Below are 14371 nucleotides of genomic sequence, written 5' to 3' on the forward strand. Positions count from 1 at the left end.
TCTATATCAGAACTATGTATTTCCACATTTAATGGAATTTGCTGCCAAATATCTGGTGACTTTCGCAGGTATAAGCATACTGAAGATAATTTACAATAAATGGTAAAAAAAATTTTTGACAAAGGAATTTTTAAAAAGAAAGCCTTTTAAGACAAACTCATAAAAGTGTTAATAGGCAGAGTAATTGACAAGATTTCCACATTTTTATTTATTAAAAATCAACTTCAAAATTCTGCCTTTGTAAGATACAAAGAAAAGGTCTATGATTTAATGAATAAATGAAAAGAACTTTATAATTGTTAAGCATTTATTAAATGCAAAGCACTGTGCCTAAAATATTTTGCTCTGCTAAATTCAGGAGAAATTTTAGCTATCATATTATATATATATATATGACTTCTAAAGATTTCTCTGCTAAATATGATGACTAAATACAATCATAGTAGAGAGTTGATGTTAGTTTCTTCAAAAGCAAAATGATAAACATATGTATTTCTTCTTTTCTCAGACATTATCATAAACTCAGATGATAAGACAATTAAATTTATAGCAATACTCAAAACCCAAAAAACCTATACCTAAAAAAGCATGGGGGGGAAGAATAATAATTCTTATTTAAGCTACTTAACTTATCTATATAAAAAAGTAATTAATACCAAATTTTCCCCCTTTAGGAAATTCATCAAGTTACTTTTCCTCTTCTTCTCTCTCCTCTTATCTACATCTATCTATTGAAACTCTTTCTATTCAACTCCTTCAAAAATGAGCTCAAATTACCTCTTGATCTTATCTTAGGCCTGATCCCCCTGATGGAAAGGATCTTACTATACTCTATTTTGCATAAAAGTCAGTGGCAAATTATGTCTACCTACTATGTAGAAGTTTCCATTAAAGCAAGGACCTTTTTTCGTTTCTCTTTATATCTCCTATAAGGTTTGTTTTTTGTTGTTGTTGTTGTTGTTTTAGGTTTTTGCAAGGCAAATGGGGTTAAGTGGCTTGCCCAAAGCCACACAGCTAGGTAATTATTAAGTGTCTGAGATTGGATTTGAACCCAGGTACTCCTGACTCCAAGGCCAGTGCTTTATCCACTAGGCTACCTAGCTGCCCCTCCTATAAGGTTTGACAAAGAGCTCCAGACCAATACATACCTAATAAATATTTATTGACTTGAATTTTGATGAATTTTTTTGTCTTCTTGGAAATAAATTCCCCCCAAAAAGAGAGTGCCACTAATTATGGAGAAAAGTCTAGCCCCTTCAAGGTACATTCTAACCTTCCTCTGGTGGTTCTCTGTAGAATCTTCATTCCTCCTAGGCTGCAGGATTTTCCTTCCCAGTGTCTGTTGTGCTGAGTAATATCCTCTGAAGGAGAACAGATGGTTTCCAAATGTACTTCACTGAATATCCCATAAGCATCCTGGACAAGAAGGCAGCATCTACAAGACAGAATTCCCATTTTCTACTTTAGACCAGATCTTGAGAGTTAATAACGCTCAGTGTTTACCTCCGGTTCTTTATAAATATAGGTAATCTAAGTAGATTAAATTCCATAGTTCAACCTAATTAATTTATGCTCTGGGTTTGATTGTGGGTTTGGTTCACTATACACAAAATTAAACAAGAACCATTATGTTATTTTAGGATAAAACTACCTTCCTCCTACTCCCTCCCCATATATGATTTAAAATAAAGGAAAAGAAAAAAGAGAATATATATCTTTGGCACTTTTGCATTAGCTACTGGTCGATCCCGGATGAAAAATTTTATATTTTGTGTAGAAATATATCTCCAAAGTACTGCATAATGAAAGAAAGAATTAAGTTCTTCTCTCAGGAGTTGAGAGAATACTTAGAATAATAAATAATAATATCTGACATTCATAGCTTGCTTTATAGTTTATATAGTTAATATACTGTTTTCTTCATAACAACTCTATCAATGAAATACTATAGAAATATTCATTCTCCTTTTACATATGAATAAACTGAAGCTCAAAAAGCTTAAGTGAATTACCCCTGGGCTCACTAATTGAGATCTGAACACAGGTCTCTCTTCTGTACTTTTAAGTCCAGAACTGTATATATGATAGCATGCTTCCTGTGATATAGCACATCTCTTGGCATGGTCATTTAGCAAGGGGAGTCAGTACAATAGTTGGCAATAACATGAACAAAATAAAACTAAAATAACAGTTAACATTTATATGATATAACATTCTATGTACTGGGAATAGTGCTAAACATGTTACAAAAATTATTAAAAATGAAAGATGGAAATTTAGGACACTAATACATTGCTGGTGGAGCTGTGAACTCACCCAACCTTTCTGGTTGGGTGCATTCTGGCACTATGGCCAAAGAGCAACAAAAATGTGCACACCCTTTGCTCCAGCAATACCACTACTGGGTCTATACCCTGAAGAGATGATAAAAAAAAAAGGTAAAAACATCACAAAATATTCACAGCAGCCCTGTTTGTGGTGGCAAAGAATTAGAAATCACGTAAACGTCCTTCATTTGTGGAATGGCTTGGCAAACTGTGGTATATGTATGTCATGGAACACTATTGTTCTATTAGAAACCAGGAGGGATAGGAATTCAGGGAAGCCTGGAGGGATTTGCATGAACTGATGCTGAGTGAAATGAGCAGAACCAGAACATCATTGTACACCCTAACAGCAACATGGGGGGTGATGATCAACCTTAATGGACTTGCTCATTCCATCAGTAGAACAATCAGGGACAATTTGGGGCTGTCTGTAATGGAGAATACCATCTGTATCCAGAGAAAGAACTGTGGAGTTTGAACAAAGACCTTGGACTATTACCTTTAATTTAGAAAAAAACCCAGCCCTGATATCTTATGGTCTGATCTTGCTATCTCTTTTACTTTATGTTTCTTTCTTAAGGATATGATTCCTCTCTCATCACATTCAATTTGGATTAATATAAACCATGGAAACAATGTAAAGACTGGCAAATTGCCTTCTGTGGGGGGAGGGGGGAGGGAAGTAAGATTAGGGGAAAAACTGCAAAACTCAAATAAAATCTTTAAAAAACCTTACAAAAATGATAGGTAGAAACTACTATTGTATATAAATGGAAAATTAATAAAATATTTTAAAAAAGAAAAAAGAAAAGATGATGGTATGACTGGCATCTCTCAATATAATCACATAGATATATGTGATTATATGTGATATACAGGATAAATAAAATCACAAAGATAAACTGTTCAATAACTTCTTGATTATTGTCCAGTGAGGGAACATATGAGGAAAGTTATGCCAACCAAAATTTGTATGAGAAATTTCAAACTTGTCACCCTTGAGACAATACATGGTCCCTCAGGTTCATAACTCAGTAAGATAAATTTGTGCAACAAAGAATTATTTGCCCCATAAAAGGAACTATCTTTCCTCACAGACACAGGGCAAGAGATTATTATCTATGACTTATTAAATTTGCAAATTATAAAAAATTTTTTAAGTGTACCAGAAAGCACAGGTTGAAAAATAACATTAAAAATCTTTGTGATAAACAATTATCAACAGTAATAAGAGAAATGCAAATTTAAAAAAATCTGAAGTTTTACTTCACTGCACAAGAATAGCCAAAGATGACCAGAAATAAGGTTTATCAATATTGGAGAGGCTAGATGTCAATTATGAATTAATCAAGAAAAAATGATGTAATTATTTATATATTTTTTTACCAGATAGTAGCTACTGGGCTAGTGGACAAGGACAGAAAGAAAAGTCAAATATATAACAAGATATACACTGTAGCATTCTTTGGGTAGTAAAGAACTGGAAACAAAGTGAGTGCCCCTTGACTAGGGCATGACTGAAGAATTATGGTAAGGAATATAATGGAATCTTATTGGGCAGTAAAAACCCCCAAAATATGAAGAATTCTAGGAAAATGGAAGTAGGCATGAACTGATGAAAAGTAGAATAAGCAGAACCAAGAAAATAATTTATACACAGACTATTCAATAACATATGTGGAAAGCTGATTAAAAGGAAGCTAAACTCTAAGGAATAGAAAAATCAATGACGGTCTTGTAGAATAGATAAGGAAACATACCTCCCCCCTCAAGTAAAAGCCAAGGACTACCAGACAGACTGAGTTGAGAGTTTCTGCTTAATTGTTTTTCTTTGTTACAAAGGGAGGGTTCAATTTAGAATTGGGAAAGATTCCTTCCCTACCATAACTATGACAAAAAGAAGACTGTGATATGAGAGAGAAAATAAAATAATTCAGTCACCATAATATTTTGTTCAGCTTTTTGGGTTATATATCTTGTTCATATTTATATTTTTAAAGATGTATTAATTCATCAAGTAACATTATTCCCTGAGCAAAAACACTCTATAAAATTCTAGGTATCACAGATGGAAATAAAAGAAATAGAAGGTATATTAATTATAATATTATTACATATATCATATATATCAAACAATGGGCTAAGATACAAAGACAGAAATCAAATAGTCACAGCAGTCTCAGCCCTCAAAGAGATTACTTTTTAATGAGGTTCACAATTAAACATATATATATTTCATATATACATTTATATATATATATGTATGTATATAAATGTATGTATAGCATACAGAAAATGAATATAAGGCAGTTTTGGGAGGGAGTGGACCCAGAAGCTGTGAGGCTCTGTATTGGTTGATCAATCATGATAAGAGGGAACTTCAAAGGCATGACTAAAGAGGAAGAATCTGAAGTGACCATGGGGAAGAGGGAGCCTTTTCACTCCCTTTCAAGGACTAGTGAGTCAGGAACTACAAGAGAACATGCAACAGTGGTGGAAAGGACAGTAACTGGGGATGTGGAGTCATTGGACAGGAAAGTAATTTGAAGATGGAAGAAGCATGAAAGTGAAAGATATAAAATTAAGGGAATTTTGTCATCTTCAGAATAGGAGTTCTGAAAACAGTGGAAAGATCATTTGATTTGAAGTCAGAAGGTTCCACTGCTAGTTATTCAAATGACTTTAGGTAATTCAAGTCATTTCAGCAATTACCACTGGGTTTTATGCCCCAGAGTGGTGGCAAAGTTTAAATATATACTAAAATATCCACTGCAGCATTTTTGTGGTAGCAAAAAACTAGAAACAAAGTGGGTATCCCTTGATTAGGGTATGACTGAAGAATTATGATAAAGAATATAATGGATCTTATTATGCAGATGAACTAAAATATGAAAAATTATAGGAAACTATAAACTGATACAAAGTAGAATAAACAGAAGCAAGAAAATAATTTAAATAAAAATAATCAGTCAATCAAGACATATTTAAGTGCTTACTATGTGTCAGACACAAGTCCTGGGAGTACAAGAAGAAACAAGACAGTCCCTTTACTTGAGGAGTTCACAATCCAACGAAGGTTACAACAAACAATTATGTATAAACATACTATATACAGGATAAATAGAAAATTATTTTTTAAAAGGAAAGGCAGCAGGATTAGGATTTTAATTGGGAAGCCAGGAGCTGAAGATGAGAGGGAAGAACATTACCTATATGGGAGTAACACAATCCTTGCCCTTAAGAGGTTACATTCAATTGGTGTTGGTCTGACATTTTATTTACTCTTAATTTGTATATACTTGCCTATCTAAACACATAGATATGCACATATATACACATACACTGTATCCTATCCCATAGAATATAATTTCTTGGAAGAACTTTCATTTTTGTTAAATCTCCAGAGAATACTTAATAAATACTTGTTGGTTGATTGCTGGAAGGTTACAATCTTTCTGAGCTTCAGTTGCCTCTTCTATAAAAAAGGGATTAAATTAAATTAGGGGTGCTTAACCTTGGGATCTGTAAGCTTAAACATTTTTAGTTTTTTGATAACGTTTCAATAGGATTGGCTGTGACCAACTCTAGGTGAAACCCTTTCTTGGCAATACTGGAATGGTTTGTGCTTGAGGACAAAATGATGAGGAAACGAGACAGAGTTCTGACTTGCCCAGGGCCAACAGCTAGTAAGTGTCTGAGGCTGGATTTGAACGCAGGAAGAGGAGTGTTCCTAATTCTAGGCTCTATCCACTGAGCTACTTCACTGCTCATTCCAGGGATTAGACTAATAATATAAGCATAGGGAATCATTATACTGATGAGATTTCAAATCTTTTGAAAACCTTCTGCAAAACATTTCATTTCTAAGAGACCCAGTTGGAGTCATGACCTGGAGTCAGGAAGGCCTGAGTACAAATGTGTAGCTTTACCAAGAGAGCCCCAAATAAGAGCACAGACGTGACTGAAATGAACAACCAAAAAATAAGGATGCTGCAAGAGATTACTAAATTATCTTCCAGATTTATCTTTCTAAATCAGTTCTGCGTAAAAAATGGAACTACTAATAGCCAGATATAGTTTTTCTTTGGTAATCATAGAAAAGAAATAATCTCCATTTTAACAATTATTTTATTTCTTTCCTTAATGTGTAGCTTTAAATTCGCAACCTTTCATTACTATGTATTGTATCACTTCAAATGAAATGGGAAGTTTCTACATTATGAACTAGGAGCTTCTTTTCTTACATAAAAAGTAGTTATGAAGCTATGCTATTAGCTCTTATGATGTAATTAGTAACAATATTTAACAATGCTATTACTGGATTGTACAACTATGAATAAAAATTTTATATATATACAGTCACTATATAATAGATATGTATGTAAGTCTATATATCTTTAAAAGCATCTCTAGAACAAGTATCATATTACTGACTGTTTAGTAAAATGGAAACAGAAAGATTGAGTTTAGAGTTTTCACAGGAACCCTCAAATTAATTATGACATCATTCTTGCTTCTAAAGATTATTAGTTTACCAAATACACTTTTAGGAATCCCACAGAGATTCATTTCAATTGATTAACACTCATCACTGAAATTTTCCTCCTTTTTTGTATATTATTCTATAATATAATTGTTACAAAGACAGATTTCCTTTACCTAAGAAATGCTCTAAAACAGTATTTTTTAACTTTTTATTAATCAAATTTACAAAGATCTGAGTGATAAGAAATCTAAATTTTAGTTCAGTGTTTTATTATATCATAAGAATAAACAAATTTATTCTCACTCTTTTATGCAGTAATAAATGTAATAAAATCTATCTCTAGGCTTAGAAATACATGGAGACTTTTTACAAGTGCCATTATGCATTCTTTTTTTTTTTTTTTAAAAAAAAGGCCTATTCTGAACTTCACTAAGGCAGGCAATGATCAGGACATCAAGCTGGAAAGCTTCAAGTGGGAGCCTAATGGTCCATCATCCAGTTTATGTGATTCCTCTGAACACACTAAGTCATGAAGGTCTTCTATTAAGATGTATGGAAATTTTACAATTATACATAGTTGGAGGGAGTTTTTTTTCAATGAATGAGATTTCAGTTCTTTTAAAATATTCATCTTGAAATTCTAACAGATGTTAACAAATATTCTTTGTGGTGGCTAAGAATTAGAAATTCCAGGGATGTCCATCAATTGGAGAATGATTAAACAAATTATGATTTATTACTGTGCTATAAGAAATAAGCTTGCCAAACTTGGTAAAAGCATAGACAGAACTGCACAAAAATATGAAGAGCAAAATGAACTGAATTCAAAAAATATTTTACATACATACACATCTAAAGTAGCAGCAAAAATGTTTTAAGAACAAATTTGAGTAAATAAATCAATTTGACTATTATAAATAGCCAAATTACATAGGGACATATGAAGGAAAGTGCTGATAAGTAGAAGTATGAATAAAATGATTTTACATATATATATATAAATATATAAACACACACATATATATGTATATTTGTATTTAATAATAGCCATGGTAGGGAGAGGAAGGGAAAAAAAGGGGGGGGAAAGAAGCATGATAACAGTATTATACATTTAAAAGGAAAATCAAGTTATACACAATAGATTTGCAGTTTCATGTGCAATCATCTTTTTTTTTTTTTTAAAGATATGCTATTATGGGGGCGGCTAGGTGGTGCAGTGGATAGAGCACCAGCCCTGGAGTCAGGAGTACCTGAGTTCAAATCCGGCCTCAGACACTTAATAATTACCTAGCTGTGTGGCCTTGGGCAAGTCACTTAACCCCATTTGCCTTGCAAAATTCTAACAAAAAATGCTATTATGGAAATGCTTGTTTTATTCCATAAATTAAAAATAAAAAAAGATAATCTTAAGAGTTTGAAATTATGTATATAACTGGTTATTTTGGGAGTATGGAAAATAAATGAACTATTATTCTGTCCCAACATAAAATATAGCTTTAAATTCTACTTTGTCCAATTCATAGTCATATGATGTTCAACCTTGATGGACTCGCTCATTCCATCAGTGCAACAATCAGGGACAATTTGGGGCTGTCTGCAATGAAGAATATCATCTATATCCAGAGAAAGAATTGTGGAGTTTGAACAAAGACCAAGGACTATTACCTTTAATTTAGGGAAAAAAAAACGAAATCTGATATCTTATTGTCTGATCTTGCTTTCTCTTATACTTTATATTTCTTCCTTAAGCATATGATTTCTCTCTCATCACATTCAATATGGATCAATGTATAGCATGGAAATAACGTAAAGACTGGCAAATTGCCTTCTGTGTGGGGTGGGATGAGGGAAGTAAGATTAGGGGGAAAAATTATAAAACTCAAAATAAATAAAATCTTCATAATTAAATTCTCCTTTGTCTATGAAATCATCATTGACCTGAATATAATCACTCTTTTCCTTTGGAATGCCTATATTTACAAAGGTATGCATGCAGAGAAGGGAGACAGCTTGGTACAGTTAAAAGGGCATTGGATTTGGATGGAGTTGGGGTGACCTTGAGCTAGGAACTTCAACTCTATGGATCTGTTACCTCCTCTATCAGTGGAAAAGTTTAAATTAGTTGACTTTCTTCTAACTTAAATGATCTTTTGAGTCAGAGAGAACTTGAGCTACAGTATCAACAGAATGTACTTGAGTTCTATATATTTGCCTGTCTAGCCTCATTATTAAATTAAATTATATTAAAATAGGGAATTTTCTTCTCATTCCATAAACCCTTTAGCTCGTGACAATTCCTTGCAAAAAATAGGCATTCAAAGAGTTAATGATGTTGATAATAAATTAAAAATAATAACTTGATGAATTTGGAGATAACTTTAGGCAGCAAGATAGTACAGTGGATAGACTGTCAGGCCTGAGGCCAGGCAGATCTGAGTTCAAATACAACCTCAGACAATTTTCAGTTGTGTGACCTTAACTAACTTTAACCTTTGCCTTAGTTTCATTATCTGTAAAATGGAGATAACTGCACCTACCTCCTGGGGTTATGTGAGGATCAATTGAGATAATTATAATCAGCAAAGAATTTGACACATAGTAAATACTATATAAAAGTTAGCTAATAGCTACTATTATTTTATAATACCATGTCACACTTTTAAAAAGTGAACTGCAGAACTAAAATGTACCTTTCTAGCCTAATCCTTTTAGGAGCCTATATCAACTTCCTAAAAAAAGGAAGATACTTAGGCAACAAAATTTAGTCCAAATTTCAATTTTCAAAACACAAATTTAAAATATATCTTATAATATTAAAATGACACATAATAAATTATGTGTTATAGACTGTCATCTAAAGAAAACTATACCTGAAACTAATGAAAAAGGAAAAGAAATGCTCTTAGCACAAGTCAGTAGAGAATAGTTTTATTAGATGAATAGGACTAGCTGAGGAGTTTCATTTCAAAGTCTAGAAAGGCTTAATTAGCTTTATCATAGTTATGAATGTGTATGAATTGAAAGTTAGTACTGTTCCATATAGTTAATATTTAGAATCCTAAAGGCAGGGACTAATATACTTTACTATGGCTTGAATATGTTTGGCACTCAAAAAAATTTGTTGATTGGAAATAGAAGGGAGTACAGAAAGAAGACACACAAACAAGGAATTTTTATTACTATTAGATTAAATTAATGCATAATTAAAAAGAAACCCTGATCATAATAATTCCATTTCATATACAAACCTTTTTGTTTCTTTTTATAACTGAGATATTTTTGTTAAATAAATAAATTTAAATTTAATTAATTTAATAAATAAATTATTCAATGTTTTTTAATAGCTAACTAAATAAAAACTTAAATAAATAATTTAATCTATCTAACTAAAATTAATTGGGTTAAAAAGTCATTTTCTTTCCTCATATCAGAGCTGATGGAAAGTATAATTCACTTTAATGTTTATACCTAATTATAGGATAGACAAGATCATTCTTGAAAGAGAAAACAACTGAATTTGCTGTTTTCTCTGGATCAAATTGGTCATGTGTTAAATGATTCATTTGACCCAATGAACCATGGATATCCCCACTATCCTTACTACTTCCATTCAAAATGATTCATTATTCAAAAGTCAGTTTGGAAGGGAAATGAAAACAAGAAGGTAACCAAAAATGATAATTTTCTTTAAGACTTAATTCACTAACTTTTCCCTTCCAAGTGAGTATTGCCCTAATTAATTCAATATCCATTTACTAAGCAGTTAGGATGTTTAAGGTTGGGGGACACAAAAATGAAATAAGACCTGACCTCTTAATAAGATTTTCATCAGTACCCTCCTCATCATATTTAGTTTATTTTCATATATAGAAATAAAGATATATATGTATAATACAGATGCATACATATATCTTCATGAATTTATCTTTATAACTATTGATTTTTTTCAAAGAAATATGCTCACCAGTTGATTTGCCTTTTGTTAACCTTCTCATTTATCTTAGCCTAGCCTTTACCTAGCTAACTTAGAAAACTTTATCATTCTTTTGCCCTAGGGAGAATCTCCTCTCTTCTCTTTTCTCTCTGCCTCTCTCTCTCTGGGCCTCTCTCTCGTTCTTGAATAACTAGATACACAGAATATACAACCACCTTCCTTCTGCCCTCACCCATCCACCCCCAACTCAATCATCAGAGGCCCAACTTTCTGCCTACACAGTTCCAATTCTGAACTTGTCAGGTCAAGTCTTGAGGTGGAGTCTTTTACTCCTACTAGTACAACTAGATTGAAACTTCGACCTTCAGAACACCACCCAAATTGGATTTAACTTATCAGTAACACATATACAAAAAAGTCAATCCATTTCTCAATGCAAATGAGGAAGGCCTCTACCTTATTGGACAGAGCTGTATCTCTTTAAATCAGAACTGGAGTCCCAGATCTGAGTAGACTCAAGCTGGTTCATCAGCTTGTTTTTCCTGTATCCCCAAGAGATAATCTTTAGTATGTGATTCTATGTGCAAAGGAACACAAATTACTTTGAATACTCTTCCCATAGAGCATGACCATCATTCCGCCCTCCTTCACCTCTCCCCTAATCCTTCCATGCCATCTGAGACGTTTTCACTCCTGAAGAGTGTCTGACCTGTCCCTGGAGAAGGGACAACCACTTACTGAGGTGGTGCTTCACAGTGACAGATAAAAATGATGAACCATTTGACATTTAAGCACAAGGCAAGACCTGGAAACGTCAGCCAAGGAATATGATGGTAGCGGTCAGCTTTGAAACAGCAAGATGCTAAATCCCTGGCTTAGATGGTGCCAAAAGTGGAATTTTAGTCTCTCTCTCCGTCAGACAAAATTTTAAGATCAAAGTGGGAAGTGAGCAGCCAAAGGCTGCAGGAGACCAGGCATAGCAACCTGGTCCTCTGTAGGATAGTAGAAGTATAAACAGCAACAGTGTGACTGGGAGTCCCCAGGAGCCTGGCAGAGAAAAGGAGGTGATTGATAATCCTGGAAAAAGGAAAGAAATATTCAGAGCAGAGACCAGACAGATTGGGGGTTAATAAGAGAACCATTTTCCACTAGGCATATTTCCCTGCTTTACAACTCAAGCCATTACATTTAATACCCACGCAGAGATAATTTTTCTTATGCTCTCTTTATAATTATAAACACAACATTAAAGGTGCTTATATCTTCCAATTATTTAACTGGATTAAATATTAGATTAAACATCAATTTGTTATCACTAGATTAAATATCACTTTGAAATTCAGAACCAGTAACTAGGTGCGGAGAGAGTTCATGAGAGAACATTTTTCTTCCCCTCTTACTTAATGTTGTTGATATTCTGGTCTCAATTCTCCAGAAGATGTCCCAACTTAAAATTTCATCCTTGGAAATGAAATACTATTCCCTTATGTGGGACAAAAATTCATCCAGTAATGCAGAAGAAGGAAGAAATTTGGGAAACATTAACTGGGTTACAAATACTGCATATTTATGTTGGCCCTATAGCAAAGGAGGATGAAGTAAAATGATTTTTAAGGTATTGAATCTGATAGGTGGTCTGTATCATACCCTCTCTTATCCCTATGAAGTCTGCCTTAGCTTCCCTTTTAGGCATTCTCTCCCCCCCAATAGACTGCAAACTCTTTGATCTCAGAGACTGCCCCAAAACACATGTATACAAAGACATACAAAGACAACAAATTCTCTCTCTCTCTGTCTCTCTCTCTCTCTGTCTCTCTCTCCAAAAGAGACAGAATAACAATGAGAGAATGGAGAATGTATTCTTTTTGGCCAGCGGTGGGGAATATATATCCTCAGGGCTAAATCTTTACCCCAATTTGATTTTGCAAGATTAATGAGAAGATACTTCTACACCTTTTGCTTAATCCAATGAATAGAACCTCTCTAGGATTAATCAGAGCAGTAGAAGAAAGGCCCAACAGTGGTTAATCAAGAAATCAGTTTTCAAAGGGCCCGAGATAAGTGATAATACTCCAAAACCCTAGCCTGAGTAAACAGCAGAGTGTGACCTTTGACTAACACTAACCTCAAAACCTACTAAACCAGGCTTTGTCTCTGCTTCCCTCTTATACTATTGTGTCTGTTTATTGTTTTGCTGGCTCCTCACATATCATCTCATTTGATATTGATAATAATCCTTGAACTATCATTCTCATTTTATGGAAGAAGAGACCGGCTGAGAGATTAAGTGATCTATCCATTATTACTCAATTGCTAAGTGTGAGAGGCAGAATTTTCTCCCCTATCTCTCACCATTCCAGATCTGGTGGTCTTATCACCATATCAGACTGCCTGTCAACAAAGTAAATGTAGCTTTAGTATTTATTTTACTTAGTGAATTAAGGGGAATATTCTCTACTCATTTTTAAAAACAGGTAAATTACACATTTTGTATCTCAAAGAAAAAACACCAAAGAGCTTTTTAAAAGAAATAATATGTCCCTCGCATATTTTTTTCTGTGTATTTGATATTTCTTTATTGGGCAGCTAGGTGGATACTGAGCACCAGGCCTGGATGACCTGAGTTCATATTCAGCTTCAGACACTTTGCTAGCTGAGTGACCCTAGGCAAATACCTTTAACCTCTGTTTCTCTCAGTTTACTTATCTGTAAAATGAAATTGATAGTACCACCTACCTACTAAGTTTGTTGAGAGAGAATAGAATGAGATAATTACAAACTTTTCAGTACAGGGCTGGCAAATAGTAAGTGCTATATAAATGTTAGCTATTATTATTACTATTTTTTTTTTTTGTAGTTTTTGCAAGGCAATGGGGTTAAGTGGCTTGCCCAAGGCCACACAGCTAGGTAATTATTGTGTTTGAGACCGTATTTGAACCCAGGTACTCCTGACTCCAGGGCTGGTGCTCTATCCACTGCGCCACCTAGCTGCCCCTATGATTTATTTTTTAAGAGGAAAAAACTTCATGTTTTCTAATGCTTTAGAATAAGGGTTACCAAATTCAAAAACTAAAAATTAAAACAAAGCAATCAGGTATGATAAAAATCTAAAAACAGACTGCACCTCCCCTAACCTAAAACTACTATGTAGTTCTTTTATTTTCACCCTATATTTACTTATCTATGAATATACTTTATTAAATCCCTTAACAGAATGCAAGTTCTTTGAGGAAAGAGGATGAATCCCTAGCTCTTATTATAGTGCTTAGAACGTTGTAAATGTCTTAATAAAGTTTGCTGATTAATTGATTACTAACAAAAACAGTTTACATTTCTATAAGGTACTTTCCTTATACCAATGCTGTGCATTGGTGAGTAGCAGTAGTACAATTATTTTAATCCCCATTTTATAAGTAAGGAGCAGGAAAGAATACCAGGTTTGGAATTGGACACTTAGATTGGAAATCCAGTTCTGCTACTTACTCCCTTGTAGTGATTGAGCAAATCACTAACTTCTGTAGACTTCACTTTCTTCATCTATAAAATTAGGAAGCTGGACTAAATAATCTCCTTTCAGGTTTAAATATAATGGTTCTATTGCCTGTGGTCATAGATAACAGTTTA

The 14371-nt window shown here is 33.5% G+C and overlaps 1 protein-coding gene across 3 annotated transcripts in view; it reads right to left on the reverse strand.

Annotated features, from left to right (window-relative positions):
• SPIDR (scaffold protein involved in DNA repair) overlaps positions 1-14371 on the reverse strand; it is a 546668-nt gene that overhangs the window by 131890 nt on the left and 400407 nt on the right. For all 3 annotated transcript variants that reach the window (XM_074206957.1, XM_074206956.1, XM_074206958.1), the window contains one exon: positions 1274-1435. In XM_074206957.1, the coding sequence (XP_074063058.1) occupies positions 1274-1435 (162 nt within the window). The remainder of the gene's footprint in view (positions 1-1273; positions 1436-14371) is intronic.

This window comes from Macrotis lagotis, chromosome X, assembly GCF_037893015.1.
Source record: "Macrotis lagotis isolate mMagLag1 chromosome X, bilby.v1.9.chrom.fasta, whole genome shotgun sequence".
NCBI lineage: Eukaryota > Metazoa > Chordata > Mammalia > Peramelemorphia > Peramelidae > Macrotis > Macrotis lagotis.